The 14,242-nt window shown below is 43.5% G+C and overlaps 1 protein-coding gene across 3 annotated transcripts in view; it reads right to left on the bottom strand.

Annotated features, from left to right (window-relative positions):
• mon2 (MON2 homolog, regulator of endosome-to-Golgi trafficking) overlaps positions 1–13,727 on the bottom strand; it is a 125,058-nt gene extending 111,331 nt beyond the window's left edge. For 2 of the 3 annotated variants that reach the window (XM_060839648.1, XM_060839649.1), the window contains exon 1: positions 13,532–13,727. In XM_060839648.1, coding sequence (XP_060695631.1) covers positions 13,532–13,648 — 117 coding nt within the window. In that variant the 5' untranslated portion in view covers positions 13,649–13,727. Of the gene's footprint in view, positions 1–71; positions 118–13,531 lie in introns of those variants that run through there. The other variant, XM_060839650.1, reaches the window with a different exon arrangement.
• Positions 13,728–14,242: the final 515 nt, after the last annotated feature.

The following is a 14,242-nucleotide window of genomic DNA, read 5'->3' as shown; positions in this document are numbered from 1 at the left end:
AAACTCAACCAAGTTAGTGAGACACAACTTTCCATGTACAAAAACATACTGAATCACCTCCAACAACTTACCTCCACCAATGCTAGACGCACACGTCTATAGTTTCCAGGTTTTTCCTTACATACTTTCTTAAACAATGGCACAGCATTAACCACGTTTCAGTTCTTCAGTACTTCACCTGTGTTTATATATGATGCAAATATTTCTGCTAGGGCCCCCACAATTTTCTCACTAACTTCCCACATAGTCCTGGGATATACTTGATCAGGTTCTGGAGGTTTATCTATGTTTTTGTTTACTAAAACCTCCAGCACTTTCTCTTCTGTAATGTGAACTGTTTTCAAAACACTAATACTTATTTCCCGAGTTTTGTAGCCTCCATTTCTCTGTAACCTTCTCTGCCAAGGTGACCCTCTTTGCCTTCCTGATTTCCTTCTTAAGAATGCCCCTGTACTCTTTATACTCTTCAAGAAATTCAGTTTATCCCAGTTGTATATATCTTATTCTTAACGAAGCTCAAAATCTTTACTCATCCATTGTTACCTAATCTTGCCAGCCTTGCGTTTTAATCTAACAGGAACTTCAGTTATCACGCTTTTGAAGGTCTTCCATGTGTCAGTTGCCCCTTTACCTGCGAACATTCCAACTTCTGAATTGTTTCTTACCCTTAAAATTTGCCTTACTCCAATTAAGAACTTTAACTTTTATGGAAGACTTATCCTTTTCCATAGGCTATTTTTAAAATATTTATCTAATGAGCTTCAAGATCCCACTGTACAACATAAAGAACAGCATTTACTCCTGTCCTGTCTTTTCTCCACCACGCTAATTAAAAACAGACTGCTCAACCATGTTATGATTGTTAGACAGACTTTGCTGGCACAGGAAGGCTGCTATGTTTGCCTCACAACATGGCACTTTAGAAAGTAATTTGCTGGAAGAACTTTTAGATAACATATAACAACAATATTGTATTGCAACTGTGTTTCTCGGTAACTGGGTAATGAGACTAGAATCGCTCAAACTCAGCATTACTGACAAAATAAGATTAGCTCTTCGGTCACACTTATTGTCACACATAACTACTCCAAAGCTTCTGCATATTACAAACTGAATAACTAAATCGCTAATCAAGATCAGCTATGTAATGTCCAACAGCAGCTGCAAAAATCCAGAGCTGCTGCGATATCAATTGGATGTTATGCACAATGCAACATATGGACAATATCAGGTAATGAAAAAGGTCAGCCATTGTTACACATTTCGGAATCAGCCAACAGAATTTGCTATGTGTTAGTTCCTCAGAGATTCATGAGAGAAAAACAAAGTTCAGAATCCACTCAATGTGTGCTGTGTCACAGTTTAAACCACAAGCTCAGGGAAATTATGTTAGGGTGTGTCATTAGATTTAATAAAAATCAGTATACTGCATAGATGCATGTTCTGGAAATAGAACACAGGACAATCAATCAAATATCAGCAAATTACAACAAAACAAATAGTTTACCATCTTCCCTTCCATATCAGTCACATCTTGGGAGATTATTAGATAGCTGCCTCTAACAGTGCATGTAATTTTTTTTGTTTTTTTTCAAAGCATCACTAAGTTATACCACATATCATGTCAAAATTCTTCATATTTAGGAGATTAGCATGGTAACTAGGATTACAGACAATCAAATTACGTCCCTCCCATGCAAGTGTGTCATTAATCCCTTCTCTCTCCAAGGGCTATGTTGAGGGATAAAGAGTTTCATTAATGGAGTCAAAGCCAATATACACTGTTCAGACCGAAGGACAACTGACTATGCAAAATAACAGCATAGTGAAACGCAAGTCAAAGCTTTTCGCAGCCTCTGGATGAACTTCCCTTGTATGTAAGATCAGAAACTTAATTAACTGTGCAAAAAAGTTTGTTAATGTTATATTGGAAAACAGGTTCTTGAACTTGTAGAAATCACACAAATGCACCGGAAATTTAGAATGTTGCCATTACTTCTAAGATCTGGTTTCCAATTGCTGAAGGTGGTACTTGGCTAGGACCAGAACCGATTATTGCCAGTGCCTTCTTGGGGCTATCTTGGGGATAAAGTAGGGCTAGGGTACTCAGTTGGACGATCAACCATGATTGTATTAAATAGTGGAGTAGGTTGATCGGCCAAATGGGCTACTCCTGCTCCTGCTATGTTTCTAACCAGGGGAGAAAAGGGAAGCTTCTGATTCATTCAGCTTTTCAACAATAATGGCTGTTTGGGTACCACCATCCCCCATGGCAAGTTGCTCATGGTATTTACAGCTGGAGTCTCAGCCATGCTCCCAGCAGCTGCATCAACATTCAATGACAATTCAAATATATTTACACACAGGAGTTAAACGTCTTTCATAAATTGAATTATGGGCAAGACATGAAACATGACCACAAGCGCAAAACAATTAACAGATACAGTTTAGTATGTCATTGGGCAATAAACTAGATACAAAAGAGACCAAACAAATATTGGAATATCTACTGACATCACTGGCAGCAAGTGAACTGAGGTGGAATGGGTATCACAAAATGTATTTTGCCAAGCAATAAAAATCTATTTAGTCAGCAAACAATGTCTGTTTAGAAAGAACTTAAGAAATAGAAGCTGGCCAATGGTGCCTCAAACATACTTAGCTAGTCAATTAGATCACACCTCATCTATTTCAATTCCACTTTCTCATATTATTCTTCGAAGTTCTTCACACTGCAAAACAAAAATCAATCTCAGCCTTAACTGAGCATCCACACCCCTCTAGAGTAGAGAATTCTGGGGATCCTTTTGAGGGTTAGACAGAATTCACAAAAGAAACTGTAGCAGCACCTTGTGTTAAAGATAGGGTGACTATTCCAGCGAAATACAATCAGTGTCAGGACAAACCGCATAACATGAAGATCTCTGTAAGGATCATAAGATATAGGAGCAGAATTAGGCAATTCAGCCCATCGAGTATGCTGTAATTCGATCATGGCTGATATTCTCAACCCATTACCTGCCTTCTCCTTACAACCCTGAATCCCCTTACCAATCAAGAACCTATTGATGTTTTGAATACACTCAATCACTTGGCTTCTACAGCCCTCTGTGGCAATGAGTTCCACAGATTAACTACCCCCTCTGGCTGAAGAAATGCCTCCTCATCTCAGTTCTAAAGGATTGTCCCTTCACTCTGAAACTGTGCCCATGGGTCCTAATCTCTCCTACAAGTGGAAATATTTTCTCCATGCCCACTCTATCCAGACCTCTCAGTATTCTATAAATTTCAATGAGATTCTCCTTCATTCTTCTGAACTCTATCGAGCGCAGTCCCAGAGTCCTCAACTACTCCTCATATGACAAGCACTTCATCCTAGGATCATTCTTATAAACCTCCTCTGCATCCTTCCAATGCCAGCATTGCCTTCAGATAAGGCCTCAAATTGCACACAATTTTCCAAATGCTGTCTGGCCAGAGCTTTATACAACCTCAGCAGTAGAACCCTGCTCATGTATTCTAGCCCACTCGAAACGAACACTAACATTGCATTTGAACACTAAAATTGAACCTGCATGGGTTAGCCGAAGAGAATCTTAAAATCATCGAGCACAGAAACAGACCCTTCGGCCCAACTCGTCCATGCCTATCAGGTTTCCTAAACTGAACTAGCCCCATCTGCCTGCATTTGGCCCATATCCCTCTAAACTGTTCCTATCCATGTACCTATCCAAATGTCTTTTAAATGTTGCAATTGTCCATAAGTTCCACATTTGCACCACCTTGCCTGTGAAAGAACTGGCCCTTCGGTTCCTTTTACATCTTTCTACTCGCACCTTAAACCTATGTCCTCTAGTTTTGGACTTCTTTGCCATGGAAAAATGACCTTGGTTATTCACCTTATCTGTGCCCCTTCATGATTTTATAAAGGTCACCCCTTATTTTCCTGGAGTGAAGGAGGCTAAGTCCCAGTCCATCCAGCCCCTCTTTATAACTCAGACTTTCCAGTCTTCTTCGCTGGTCCACGGAAATTCAATATAATCTTCAGGAACAGCATCACATCTTCCATTAGTCAATTCATAGCCTTCTGGAATGCAATAATTTCAGACCATAAACTCTACCCCCATCCGTTGAGTGTTTCAGCTTTTCTTTTCCATTTGTAGTCAGCAGCACACCTTTTATAGATGGATCTTTTGTTTCTTTGCTTATTCCATCACCATTCCCTTTGACTCTGGAAGAGTAACTTTCTCACTTTCAATCTTCTCCAGTCCTCTACCCTATCGTAGATATTCCTTTGTCTTTGTCCCTCACAACCACTGGTGAAAACCTATGACATTTCTAACTTTTCTCCTTCAGACTTGAAGCATTAACGCAGTTACTCTCTCCACTGATAACCTGCTGTGGTTTGTATTTCAGATTTCCAGCATCTACAATGTTCTCTTTTTAAATAGGATTATTTTAACAAAGTAAAATCTCATGCTACTTTGTTGCTACATTTTATGGTACTATGGTAGATTATAATCTTGTTAAATATAGACAGTTGCAGTTCTTATACTGTGACACAATCAAAAAAGAGCAGAAGACCATTTGGCGAACTGAGCCCACCCAACAGTCATAATCATATCACAGTTTCTTTCTCAAAGTCATATTCTGACTCTCCTCCCCATACCTTCGACACTTCTAACTTCTCAAAATCTATATTCTTTCTTAAATAGACTCAGTGACTTTGGTTCTACAACCATCAGTGGGAGAGACATCCACAGGCTCACCAATCTCTAGAGTGAATAAGTTTTTCATCTCAGTAATTTTTCATCTCAGAACGTAGGTCCATTTTCAAAGCGGCAAACTCCACACCCTGAGACCATGATACCTTGCTCTGGAACACCTAGCCAAAGAAAGGATCATCCTTGCATCCAATCTATCCAGCCCTGCTAGAATTTTATATGTTTCAATGAGATGTCCTCTCATTCTACTAAACGCTGGTGAGCACAGGTTCAGTAGACCGAACCTCTCCATTTATGACAGCCCTACCATCCCAGGAATTAGTCTGCTGAACCTTTGTTGCACTCCCACTATTGCACCAATCAGAAGAAAGTGAGGATTGCAGATGCTGGAGAATCAGAGTTAAAAAGTGTGGTGCTGGAAAAGCACCGCAGATCACGCAGCATCCAAGGAGCAGTAGAATCGACATTTTGGGTATAAGCACTGATGAAGGATGCTACCTGACCTGCTGCGTTTTTCCAGTGCCATACTTTTTGACTCTTTCACCAACCACCAAAATGACAGAAGTTGACATTTTTACAGATCAATGGCATATCAGAAATATTATCCCTTCAAAGTAGCACTCAACGTGCCCTGAATTATTTGGACTTCACAGCAAACGAAGAGTTGCTATAATTAATGAAACACCCTAAATCTGCTTTATTACCCTCACTGAATCTACAAACTGTTCGATTTGAAATGTAGCACTTTGCCAAAGCATGGTGATGCATCCAAATTATCGGATGTAGGTACAATTTCTCTAAACTGGAGATCTTACTCATGGCATAGTTGTCCAGAGGAACTGTTCAAATAGTCATACCTTTTCATGACAGCGCAGGCAAAAAAGATTGCAAATTTTTATGGGTTGCTTAGCTCTGAGATGGCTTCAATTCCCTTCTGCTTACTTTTTTTTCCTTCTTAATAATGCCATTGAGTCTTGTGGGCTCTCATCTAGCACACATTATATTGGTGTACTCAGCTGCATCACCACGTATGACCATAACGTGGTGTAAAGTGGCTTTGTTTTACACTGTCACTATCTATGGGGTCTTGTGCAATGTGATATACTGGATTTTACTAATGAATAAATACCAAAAAAAATCTAATCTTGCAGAATATGTAAGAGTGCAAAATCCCAGTCATTGTAGTGACATATCGGAACCAACGTCTTTCAGTTTTTTTCATTAGGACATAGAGTATAATTATTTTCAATCAGCAGGGCCATACTTCATTGCTGTGCATCATTATTACATCAACTATATTGACACTCCAATAATGCAACACCATCACTATTACAGCAGTTGGTGCACTTCAACTGAAGGTCAAACATGGTGATCACATAGTGAAGTGCAAGAGTTTAGTCAAAAAAGCAATTACGTCGTGACAGCACTATGATTGTGTCTACTGGGTCAATTTAACATTGCTGCAGCAAAGCTTAAAATGCAGTAATGATTTTGGCAACTTTCATGCAAAAACGATAGTCTGATCAACATTGTCAAGTATGGTAACCTTATGGTAGATCTTATAAGGTCCCAAATTTCTCTCAATAACAACATTTCCTAAGCCAGCACAGATGCCAGTTTACCGTCGCCTTGGCAAGGTGTAAAACTAACTTCACTCTTTGCAGTTCATTGAATCATTCAAACCAGACACATGGTCAGCAATCAAGGTGAGGTTTTATCAACTGTGATTGAAAGAATTAGGAATTCAAGGTTTGTGCGAAGATTTGTAGCTCGGGTGCTCGTTGTTGTGGTTCTGTTCGCCAAGCTGGAAGTTTTTGTTGCAAACGTTTCGTCCCCTGGCTAGGAGACATCATCAGTGCTCTGGAGCCTCCTGCGAAGCGCTTCTTTGATGTTTCTTCCGGTATTTATAGTGGTCTGTCCTTGCCGCTTTCGGGTGTCAGTTTCAGCTGTCCGCTGTAGTGGTTGGTATATTGGGTCCAGGTCGATGTGTTTGTTGATGGAGTTTGTGGATGAATGCCATGCCTCTAGGAATTCCCTGGCTGTTCTCTGTCTGGCTTGCCCTATGATAGTAGTGTTTTCCCAGTCGAATTCATGTTGCTTGTTGTCTGCGTGTGTGGCTACTAGGGATAGCTGGTCGTGTCGTTTCGTGGCTAGTTGATGTTCATGTATGCGGATTGTTAGCTGTCTTCCTGTTTGTCCTATATAGTGTTTTGTGCAGTCCTTGCATGGTATTTTATAAACTACATTAGTTTTGCTCATGTTGGGTATCGGGTCCTTTGTTCTAGTGAGTTGTTGTCTGAGCGTGACTGCTGGTTTGTGTGCCGTTATGAGTCCTAAGGGTCGCAGTAGTCTGGCTGTCAGTTCTGAAACGCTCCTGATGTATGGTAGTGTGGCTAGTCCTTTTGGTTGTGGCATGTCCTCGTTCCATGGTCTGTCTCTTAGGCATCTGTTGATAAAGTTGCGCGGGTATCCGTTTTTTGCGAATACCTTGTATAGGTGTTCCTCTTCCTCTTTTTGCAGTTCTGGACTTTCCTAGACTCCCATTCCAACTCCCATTCCTAGACGTGATAGTACAGAGAACACCGAACGGAGAATTCACCACAAGGGTACACAGGAAAACAACACACACAGACCAAGTCCTAAACTATGAAAGTAACCACCCCAACACACACAAACGAAGCTGCATCAGGACACTATTCAAAAGAGCCACAACACACTGCAGTACACCAGAACTGTGAAAAGAGGAAGAGGAACACCTATACAAGGTATTCGTCAAAAACGGATACCCGCGCAACTTTATCAACAGATGCCTAAGAGACAGACCACGGAACGAGGACATGCCACAATCAAAAGGACTATCCACACTACCATACATCAGGAGCGTTTCAGAACTGACAGCCAGACTACTGCGACCCTTAGGACTCATAACGGCACACAAACCAACAGCCACGCTCAGACAACTCACTAGAACAAAGGACCCGATACCCAACATGAGCAAAACTAATGTAGTTTATAAAATACCATGCAAGGACTGCACAAAACACTATATAGGACAAACAGGAAGACAGCTAACAATCCACATACATGAACATCAACTAGCCACGAAACAAAACTTGACCCTCCGACGAGTAAGCCACCCAGACCCATTCCCCAACCCTATATTTACCCCTGACTAATACACCTAACACTATTGGCAATTGAGCATGGCCAATTCACTTGACCTGCACATCAATGGAGTGTGGGAGGACCCGGAGGAAACCCATACAGTCACAGGAAGAATGTGCAAACTCCACACAGACAGTCACCCCGAGATGGGAATCACACCTGGGTCCCTGGTGCTGTGAGGGAGTAGTGCTAACCACTGAGCCACCATGTGCACAATTGTGTTTCGTACATTATACCAGTACTTAACTAGTACTTCTCTGGCCGGTAAGCACTTTGGGAAGTCCTCAGAGTGGGAAAGGCATGATATAAAATGTAATCTTAAGTTATACTATGTCCAAACATGACCCTTCTTTTGCATTTCCATTTTCAAGTATAAAACAGCATATAGAAGAGCACTGCAGACTTTTTAACTACAACATGGTCTTGTTACGCCAATCAGGTTCAACGCACAAGTCTTTTAAACTCACACACCTAATCTGATATGTGCACATATTTTAAACTTTTCAACAATCCCAATTTTTTTAAAAAAACAACTCTACTCAGGCTGCTATCCTTAAGTAAATTGATGCAAATGTTCAGCAGTTTGTTTGATTCTGCTGTCATGTCACCATTAATGCAACTTTCAGTATTTAGCTAAATCACTGGACTTATTTAAAAGTTGTTGGACTATAGGCTTCTTAAAGAATTATACTTTCCAAGCATCCTCCTCACTCTCAATCCTCTGAGAACAGCACATTTCTCCAATTTTAATCCCTTGTGCACCTTGAATTCATTATTCCACCACAGCCATTTGTGATTTCAGTTGCTAAAACACTAAGGTCAGGAATTCCCTGTCAATGAATCGCCACTTTTCTCTCTTGCTATAAAATACTCCTTACAACATACTTCTTTGACCAAGCTTTTGGAAATCTATTCTATGTGGCAAATTATGTTTCATAAACTTTGTTTCGTGTAAAGCATTTTGAGGCACGAACATCATGACATAAATACAAACCATCATTGCAATGAAAGCAATGGCACATGCTTGAGGCACAACTCCACAGAGGCTCTGGTCATCCATAACTACTTCAATAAAATAAGTCATCCATAAAAGCTGAATTGATGGGATTCGACTAATCAACACCAAAAAGCAGCAAAGTCATGCTGAGTCCTATCTTTACACAATTGCTAACACAAAAAATACTGAAACAGCCGGATATTTATTCTCCTGAGCATAGGCACAGCGACTAACTGTGGTCCTGGTATCAGCTGACAACAGTGATTGGTGAACAGGGCACCTGCCGGAATAGTCAGTTCCACACAGAATAACCTGAATCAGGGACAGAAGCTAGATAATCTCATCCCTGCCATTACTGTAAACTGAAAAGACAATTAACAATTTTAATAGTTGATTTATCATCACAAGGGGAAAAAAAACATTCATAATTTGACCATTAACATAGAAACCTACATGCTTTAGGAAAACGTTTCACGGATAAAATGTAAAAGTCACCCATCAGCTAAGCTTGAATACAAAGAGTCTACATTGAATCCCATCTGTTTGCATCCAGTGTGACCTTTTCTAATGGATAGCTTGAAATGACTGCAGTTAGAGCAGGGCAACCTCCTCCGCCTCCAGGGCATTCCTGTCAGGTGCTTTGTTTGCCTGTGTCTAGTTCAGCCTTGCAACTCTGACATCTCATTTAAAAAAATGACAGCCTTTGTCAGGTTAAGTCAGTCATTTGCAGCAGAACATTCAGCCTCCGCAACCCTGCAAGGGCTTAATATCTGTTTGATGGCCACAATTGCTCACTTCACGAGAAAGGAGAGAAGCCTTTACGGATATAGCTGTAATCCTTCTTCTATAGTTTGTCTGCTCATCATTTGATTGCTGCATCCATATGAACACGTGAAGTAGGAGCCACAAGCAAACCATTCAGCCCCTCAAGACTGTTCTGCTATTAAATAAAATCACGCTGAGCTGTGTTCTGAATTCCACATCCCATCTACCACCAATAATGTTGATTCCCCTGCCTAAAATAATAGTTTAGTGATCCTGATTCCAAAGTTTTCTGAGGCAGAGAGTTCCAAAGTCACATAACTTTGAGAGAATCAAAATCTCACCTTGGTCCTAAAAGAGCGACCTCTATTTCTAAAACAGCACCTCCTAGTTCTGGACTCAGCTATAACAGCAAACATCCTTTCCATGTCCACCTTGTCAAGACCATTCAAGATCTTATATATCTCAAAGGGCAACTTCCCCTCACTGTTGTACCTAGATCTGTCTGGTGCTCAGAATTTCACGGTTTTATTTTATTCTTCCCGTTAAACTGAACCATTTTTGGACATAACTTGATGACTCCATCCTTTAATCGTTTTTGCTTTAAGAAATATGATTCTAACTCAATATAGTTATCAGAGTTAACAGAAATTATTTCAAGACTTTAGTACTAATGTATCCTTAATTCTTGAAATGAGGGGAACATAGAGACATATGCAATTACCAGATTTGATGCTCTTAGAACTACTAGTGCTGACGGAGACATCTTTGGCTGCTGAAAATGTAGGGATGCTTCAGGATGTCCAAATCCCTCTTCATTGAAGCGCTCTGAAGTTTCTCACCGTGGCTGAGAACATAGTTATTAATGGATAATTGCAATGGTTTCGTCATGTTTAGAACCATTAATAAGTTGGTTTCCACCTCCAGTTCTCTTTTGAAGCGGAAGACGGTGGTTAAACTTTTGAGTCTGGAAAAACACATCTTTCTCCAGATTTAATCCTGGCCTCAAATCTGAAAGATGCTTTTCCGACAGCTTCGGAACCCTGTCAATTAATCTCTGTTCTTGAAAGCAGTCAAGGGTTAGCAATGGGAATTGGCAGCAAGATGTCTTCAGTCAGTTCTTGGAGGAATTCAGAGAACTTTAACCAAAGGCCAAAGTTAGCAACACACTGACACTGGGTCTCGCCTAACTCTATGTTACCCTGAACAAGGAATGTTTTTGAGATTAAGAGAATCAGGCTGCATTTGCATCACATCATTCACCAGAGATGATAGAGCAAACTATAGCTAATGATGCACTTTTTAAAAAATTAGTCACAGAACAGCCAAATTGTGCACAGCAAGATCCCACTACAGCAATGAGGCAAGAAATCATTGACTGAGTTGAAGGACAAAATCTGGGGCAAGACTTGGTGGCATAGACCCAAACCTTGAATGGTCAGTTATGATTGCAGAATGAAACTGAAGATAACAACCAACTTGTTCCTGATTCTTAGCAGGATGAAATCATTAAGTATATAAATTTACTAGACGAAATAAAATAATTTCAGTCATTAAATATTTATAACAATCTAAAAAATCTCAATCTTTGGTTTGGAAGATGACTTGCTTTGCAAAGCCCGAGGAAACACAGTCAAGGAGAAAACATTCTATTCAAATCCTTGGGATCATTTATAATATTTCTATTCAAATTAATGTTTATGAAAATCAAAAAAAAAGAAAGATTGCCTGCAATTCAACATGGCACAATGTCTCTCCTTAACAGTAACTTAGTTGAATAACAATGCAGATAAATCAAGATGGGTCTGGCAGAAAGTAAACTGAGCAGTTGGTGGCAGGTCTCCCTCCAATGGCTGGGAAAAAGAGTCATTATCCTTTCACTGCACAGCGTTAAATCTGCTGGGCTCATTAACAAGGTCCAAGCTGCAAACTAGCTATAAAGGGAGTTACTTTCCTTATCAATATCTGCATTTGTCAACAATATTCCAGATGGAAAAACAGATTGGTTCTTTACTGAGTGACACTGTACAAGTTGCCTATACAAGTTCTGGACTACGTTATGAAACTTGTTAGCCAGGTCCAAAGAAAATAATATTTTAATAGCAGCACTCAAACGTTCCATCAATAATGAAAGACGTTAATGGAAAATTCTGCTTGAGTTTTAACAGGCACTGTTATCACATTACAGAGATAGTCATAGCAAGTAAACGCCATCTGGTTTGGACAGTTTTTTCTTCTCACCCAAAAACATATCAAATAATCAACTAACTCATATGTATTCCACTGCTCAATGTCATCACGATAACAGACGTGAACATTCAGATTGAGTGCGCGCGCGTGCCAGTTCACTTATTGAGTGATTAGAATTCTTGAATTCACAGTCCGCATACTGCTTACAGCCATATCAAACTATGGTACAACTGGCTTACAAAGTCAATATGAAGTTTCGGTATATCTTTCGCTTTTCAAAAGCAGGAAAAGATAAAGAAGCTGATTAAGCAAAGTGTCTAGAAAATCACTGCTTGATCTCTTTTACACAGAGTCATTAAAAAAGTGCACACTCAGAATTGGACACTTCACAATTCAAACATTTATTGCAAATCTAGAAAGGAGCAATTGACAACAGTTGCAATAATCAAACTACCAAAAATTTCCTCTTTTATCCTGTGATCTACAATTTGGGAAAGGAAGCTGTTGGGGTTGGGGGGGAACCTTTATGTGTGGGGATTGCATTAACTCCCTCCCTCTACAGGTGTTTTGATGTCTTGTGACAGCATCTCACTTTTGCAAGCTCCAGCTGAGGACCTGTGTTTCGTCTTCCTCGGGTTACATAGTAAAGATGTCTTATGGGACAGCTTCTGCTCTTACACTTTGGTCATTTAAATCAGACCCTCACCTTCCACAAACATGTACAGGGATCTCTCACTTCCAGTACCTCTCCAGTGAGCTCCCAACATCACAATCCTTTCACCCCCAGTGGTCCTGGTCCACCCTCTGTGTCTAACCCCCAGGGGCACTGTGCCCATAGCCTGTCCCACCCCCTGGGGCCCTGTCCCCACCCTGAGCACCCCATGTCCTACTCCTGCCCCATTCCCAGGGTCCCTGTGCCCACCACCTGTCTCACCCCCAGGGGCCCTGTGTCCACCCCTTGCCTCACCCCAGGGACCCTGTGCCCACCCCTTGCCTCACCCCCAGGAGGTCAGTGACCACCCCATGCCTCACCCCCAGGGAGCTCTGTGTCCACCCCCTGCTTCACCCCCAGGGAGCTCTGTGTCCACCCCCTGCTTCACCCCCAGGGAGATGTGTCCACCCCCTGCCTCACCCCCAGGGGCCAGTGTCCACCCCTTGCCTCACCCCCAGGGACCCAGTGTCCACCCCCAGGGACCCAGTGTCCACCCCCCAGGGGCCCTCTGTCCACCCCCAGGGGCCCCGGTGTCCACCCCCAGGGGCCCCGGTGTCCACCCCCAGGGGGCCCTCTGTCCACCCCCAGGGAGATGTGTCCACCCCCTGCCTCACCCCCAGGGGCCAGTGTCCACCCCTTGCCTCACCCCCAGGGACCCAGTGTCCACCCCCAGGGGCCCCGGTGTCCACCCCCAGGGGCCCGGTGTCCACCCCCAGGGGCCCGGTGTCCACCCCCAGGGGCCCGGTGTCCACCCCCAGGGGGCCTGTGTCCACCCCCAGGGGCCCGGTGTCCACCCCCAGGGGGCCTGTGTCCACCCCCAGGGGGCCTGTGTCCACCCCCAGGGGCCCGGTGTCCACCCCCAGGGGCCCGGTGTCCACCCCCAGGGGGCCCGGTGTCCACCCCCAGGGGGCCCGGTGTCCACCCCCAGGGGGCCCGGTGTCCACCCCCAGGGGGCCTGTGTCCACCCCCCGCCCCACTCACCTCTTTGACAGGGGGGAATTTTTTCCTGCACTCCAGCGACAGGCTCCTCAGGTCGCTCTGCATGTTTTCCAGCAGCTTCTTCACGGCCTCGGGCGACGAGGTGGACATTTTCCTCATCTCGGGGCCGGCGACAGATTCGCCCCCCCAGCCCCGTCTCCGGCCGCCCCCGGGCGCCTGTCGCCCCTCCAGAGCACAGGCCTCGCTGACCCACAAACCACCGCAACCCGACACGTCACCCTCACTTCCGTAAACACTGGCCCGTCGGCCGGAAATTGCAATCGTCGTTTGGAGGTCTCTGTCAGCGCCACCTCCCGGTCCGGAGGTCTCTATCAGCGCCACCTCCCGGTCTGGAGGTCTCTGTCAGCGCCACCTCCCGGTCCGGAGGTCTCTATCAGCGCCACCTCCCGGTCTGGAGGTCTCTGTCAGCGCCACCTCCCGATCCGGAGGTCTCTGTCAGCCCCACCTCCCGATCCGGAGGTCTCTGTCAGCGCCACCTCCCGATCCGGAGGTCTATGGCAGCGCCACCTCCCGATCCGGAGGTCTCTGTCAGCGCCACCTCCCGATCCGGAGGTCTATGGCAGCGCCACCTCCCGATCCGGAGGTCTATGGCAGCGCCACCTCCCGATCCGGAGGTCTATGGCAGCGCCACCTCCCGATCCGGAGGTCTATGGCAGCGCCACCTCCCGATCCGGAGGTCTATGGCAGCACCAC

This window comes from Hemiscyllium ocellatum, chromosome 19 (genome assembly GCF_020745735.1).
Source record: "Hemiscyllium ocellatum isolate sHemOce1 chromosome 19, sHemOce1.pat.X.cur, whole genome shotgun sequence".
NCBI lineage: Eukaryota > Metazoa > Chordata > Chondrichthyes > Orectolobiformes > Hemiscylliidae > Hemiscyllium > Hemiscyllium ocellatum.
This window is presented reverse-complemented; position numbering and strand designations above follow the sequence as displayed.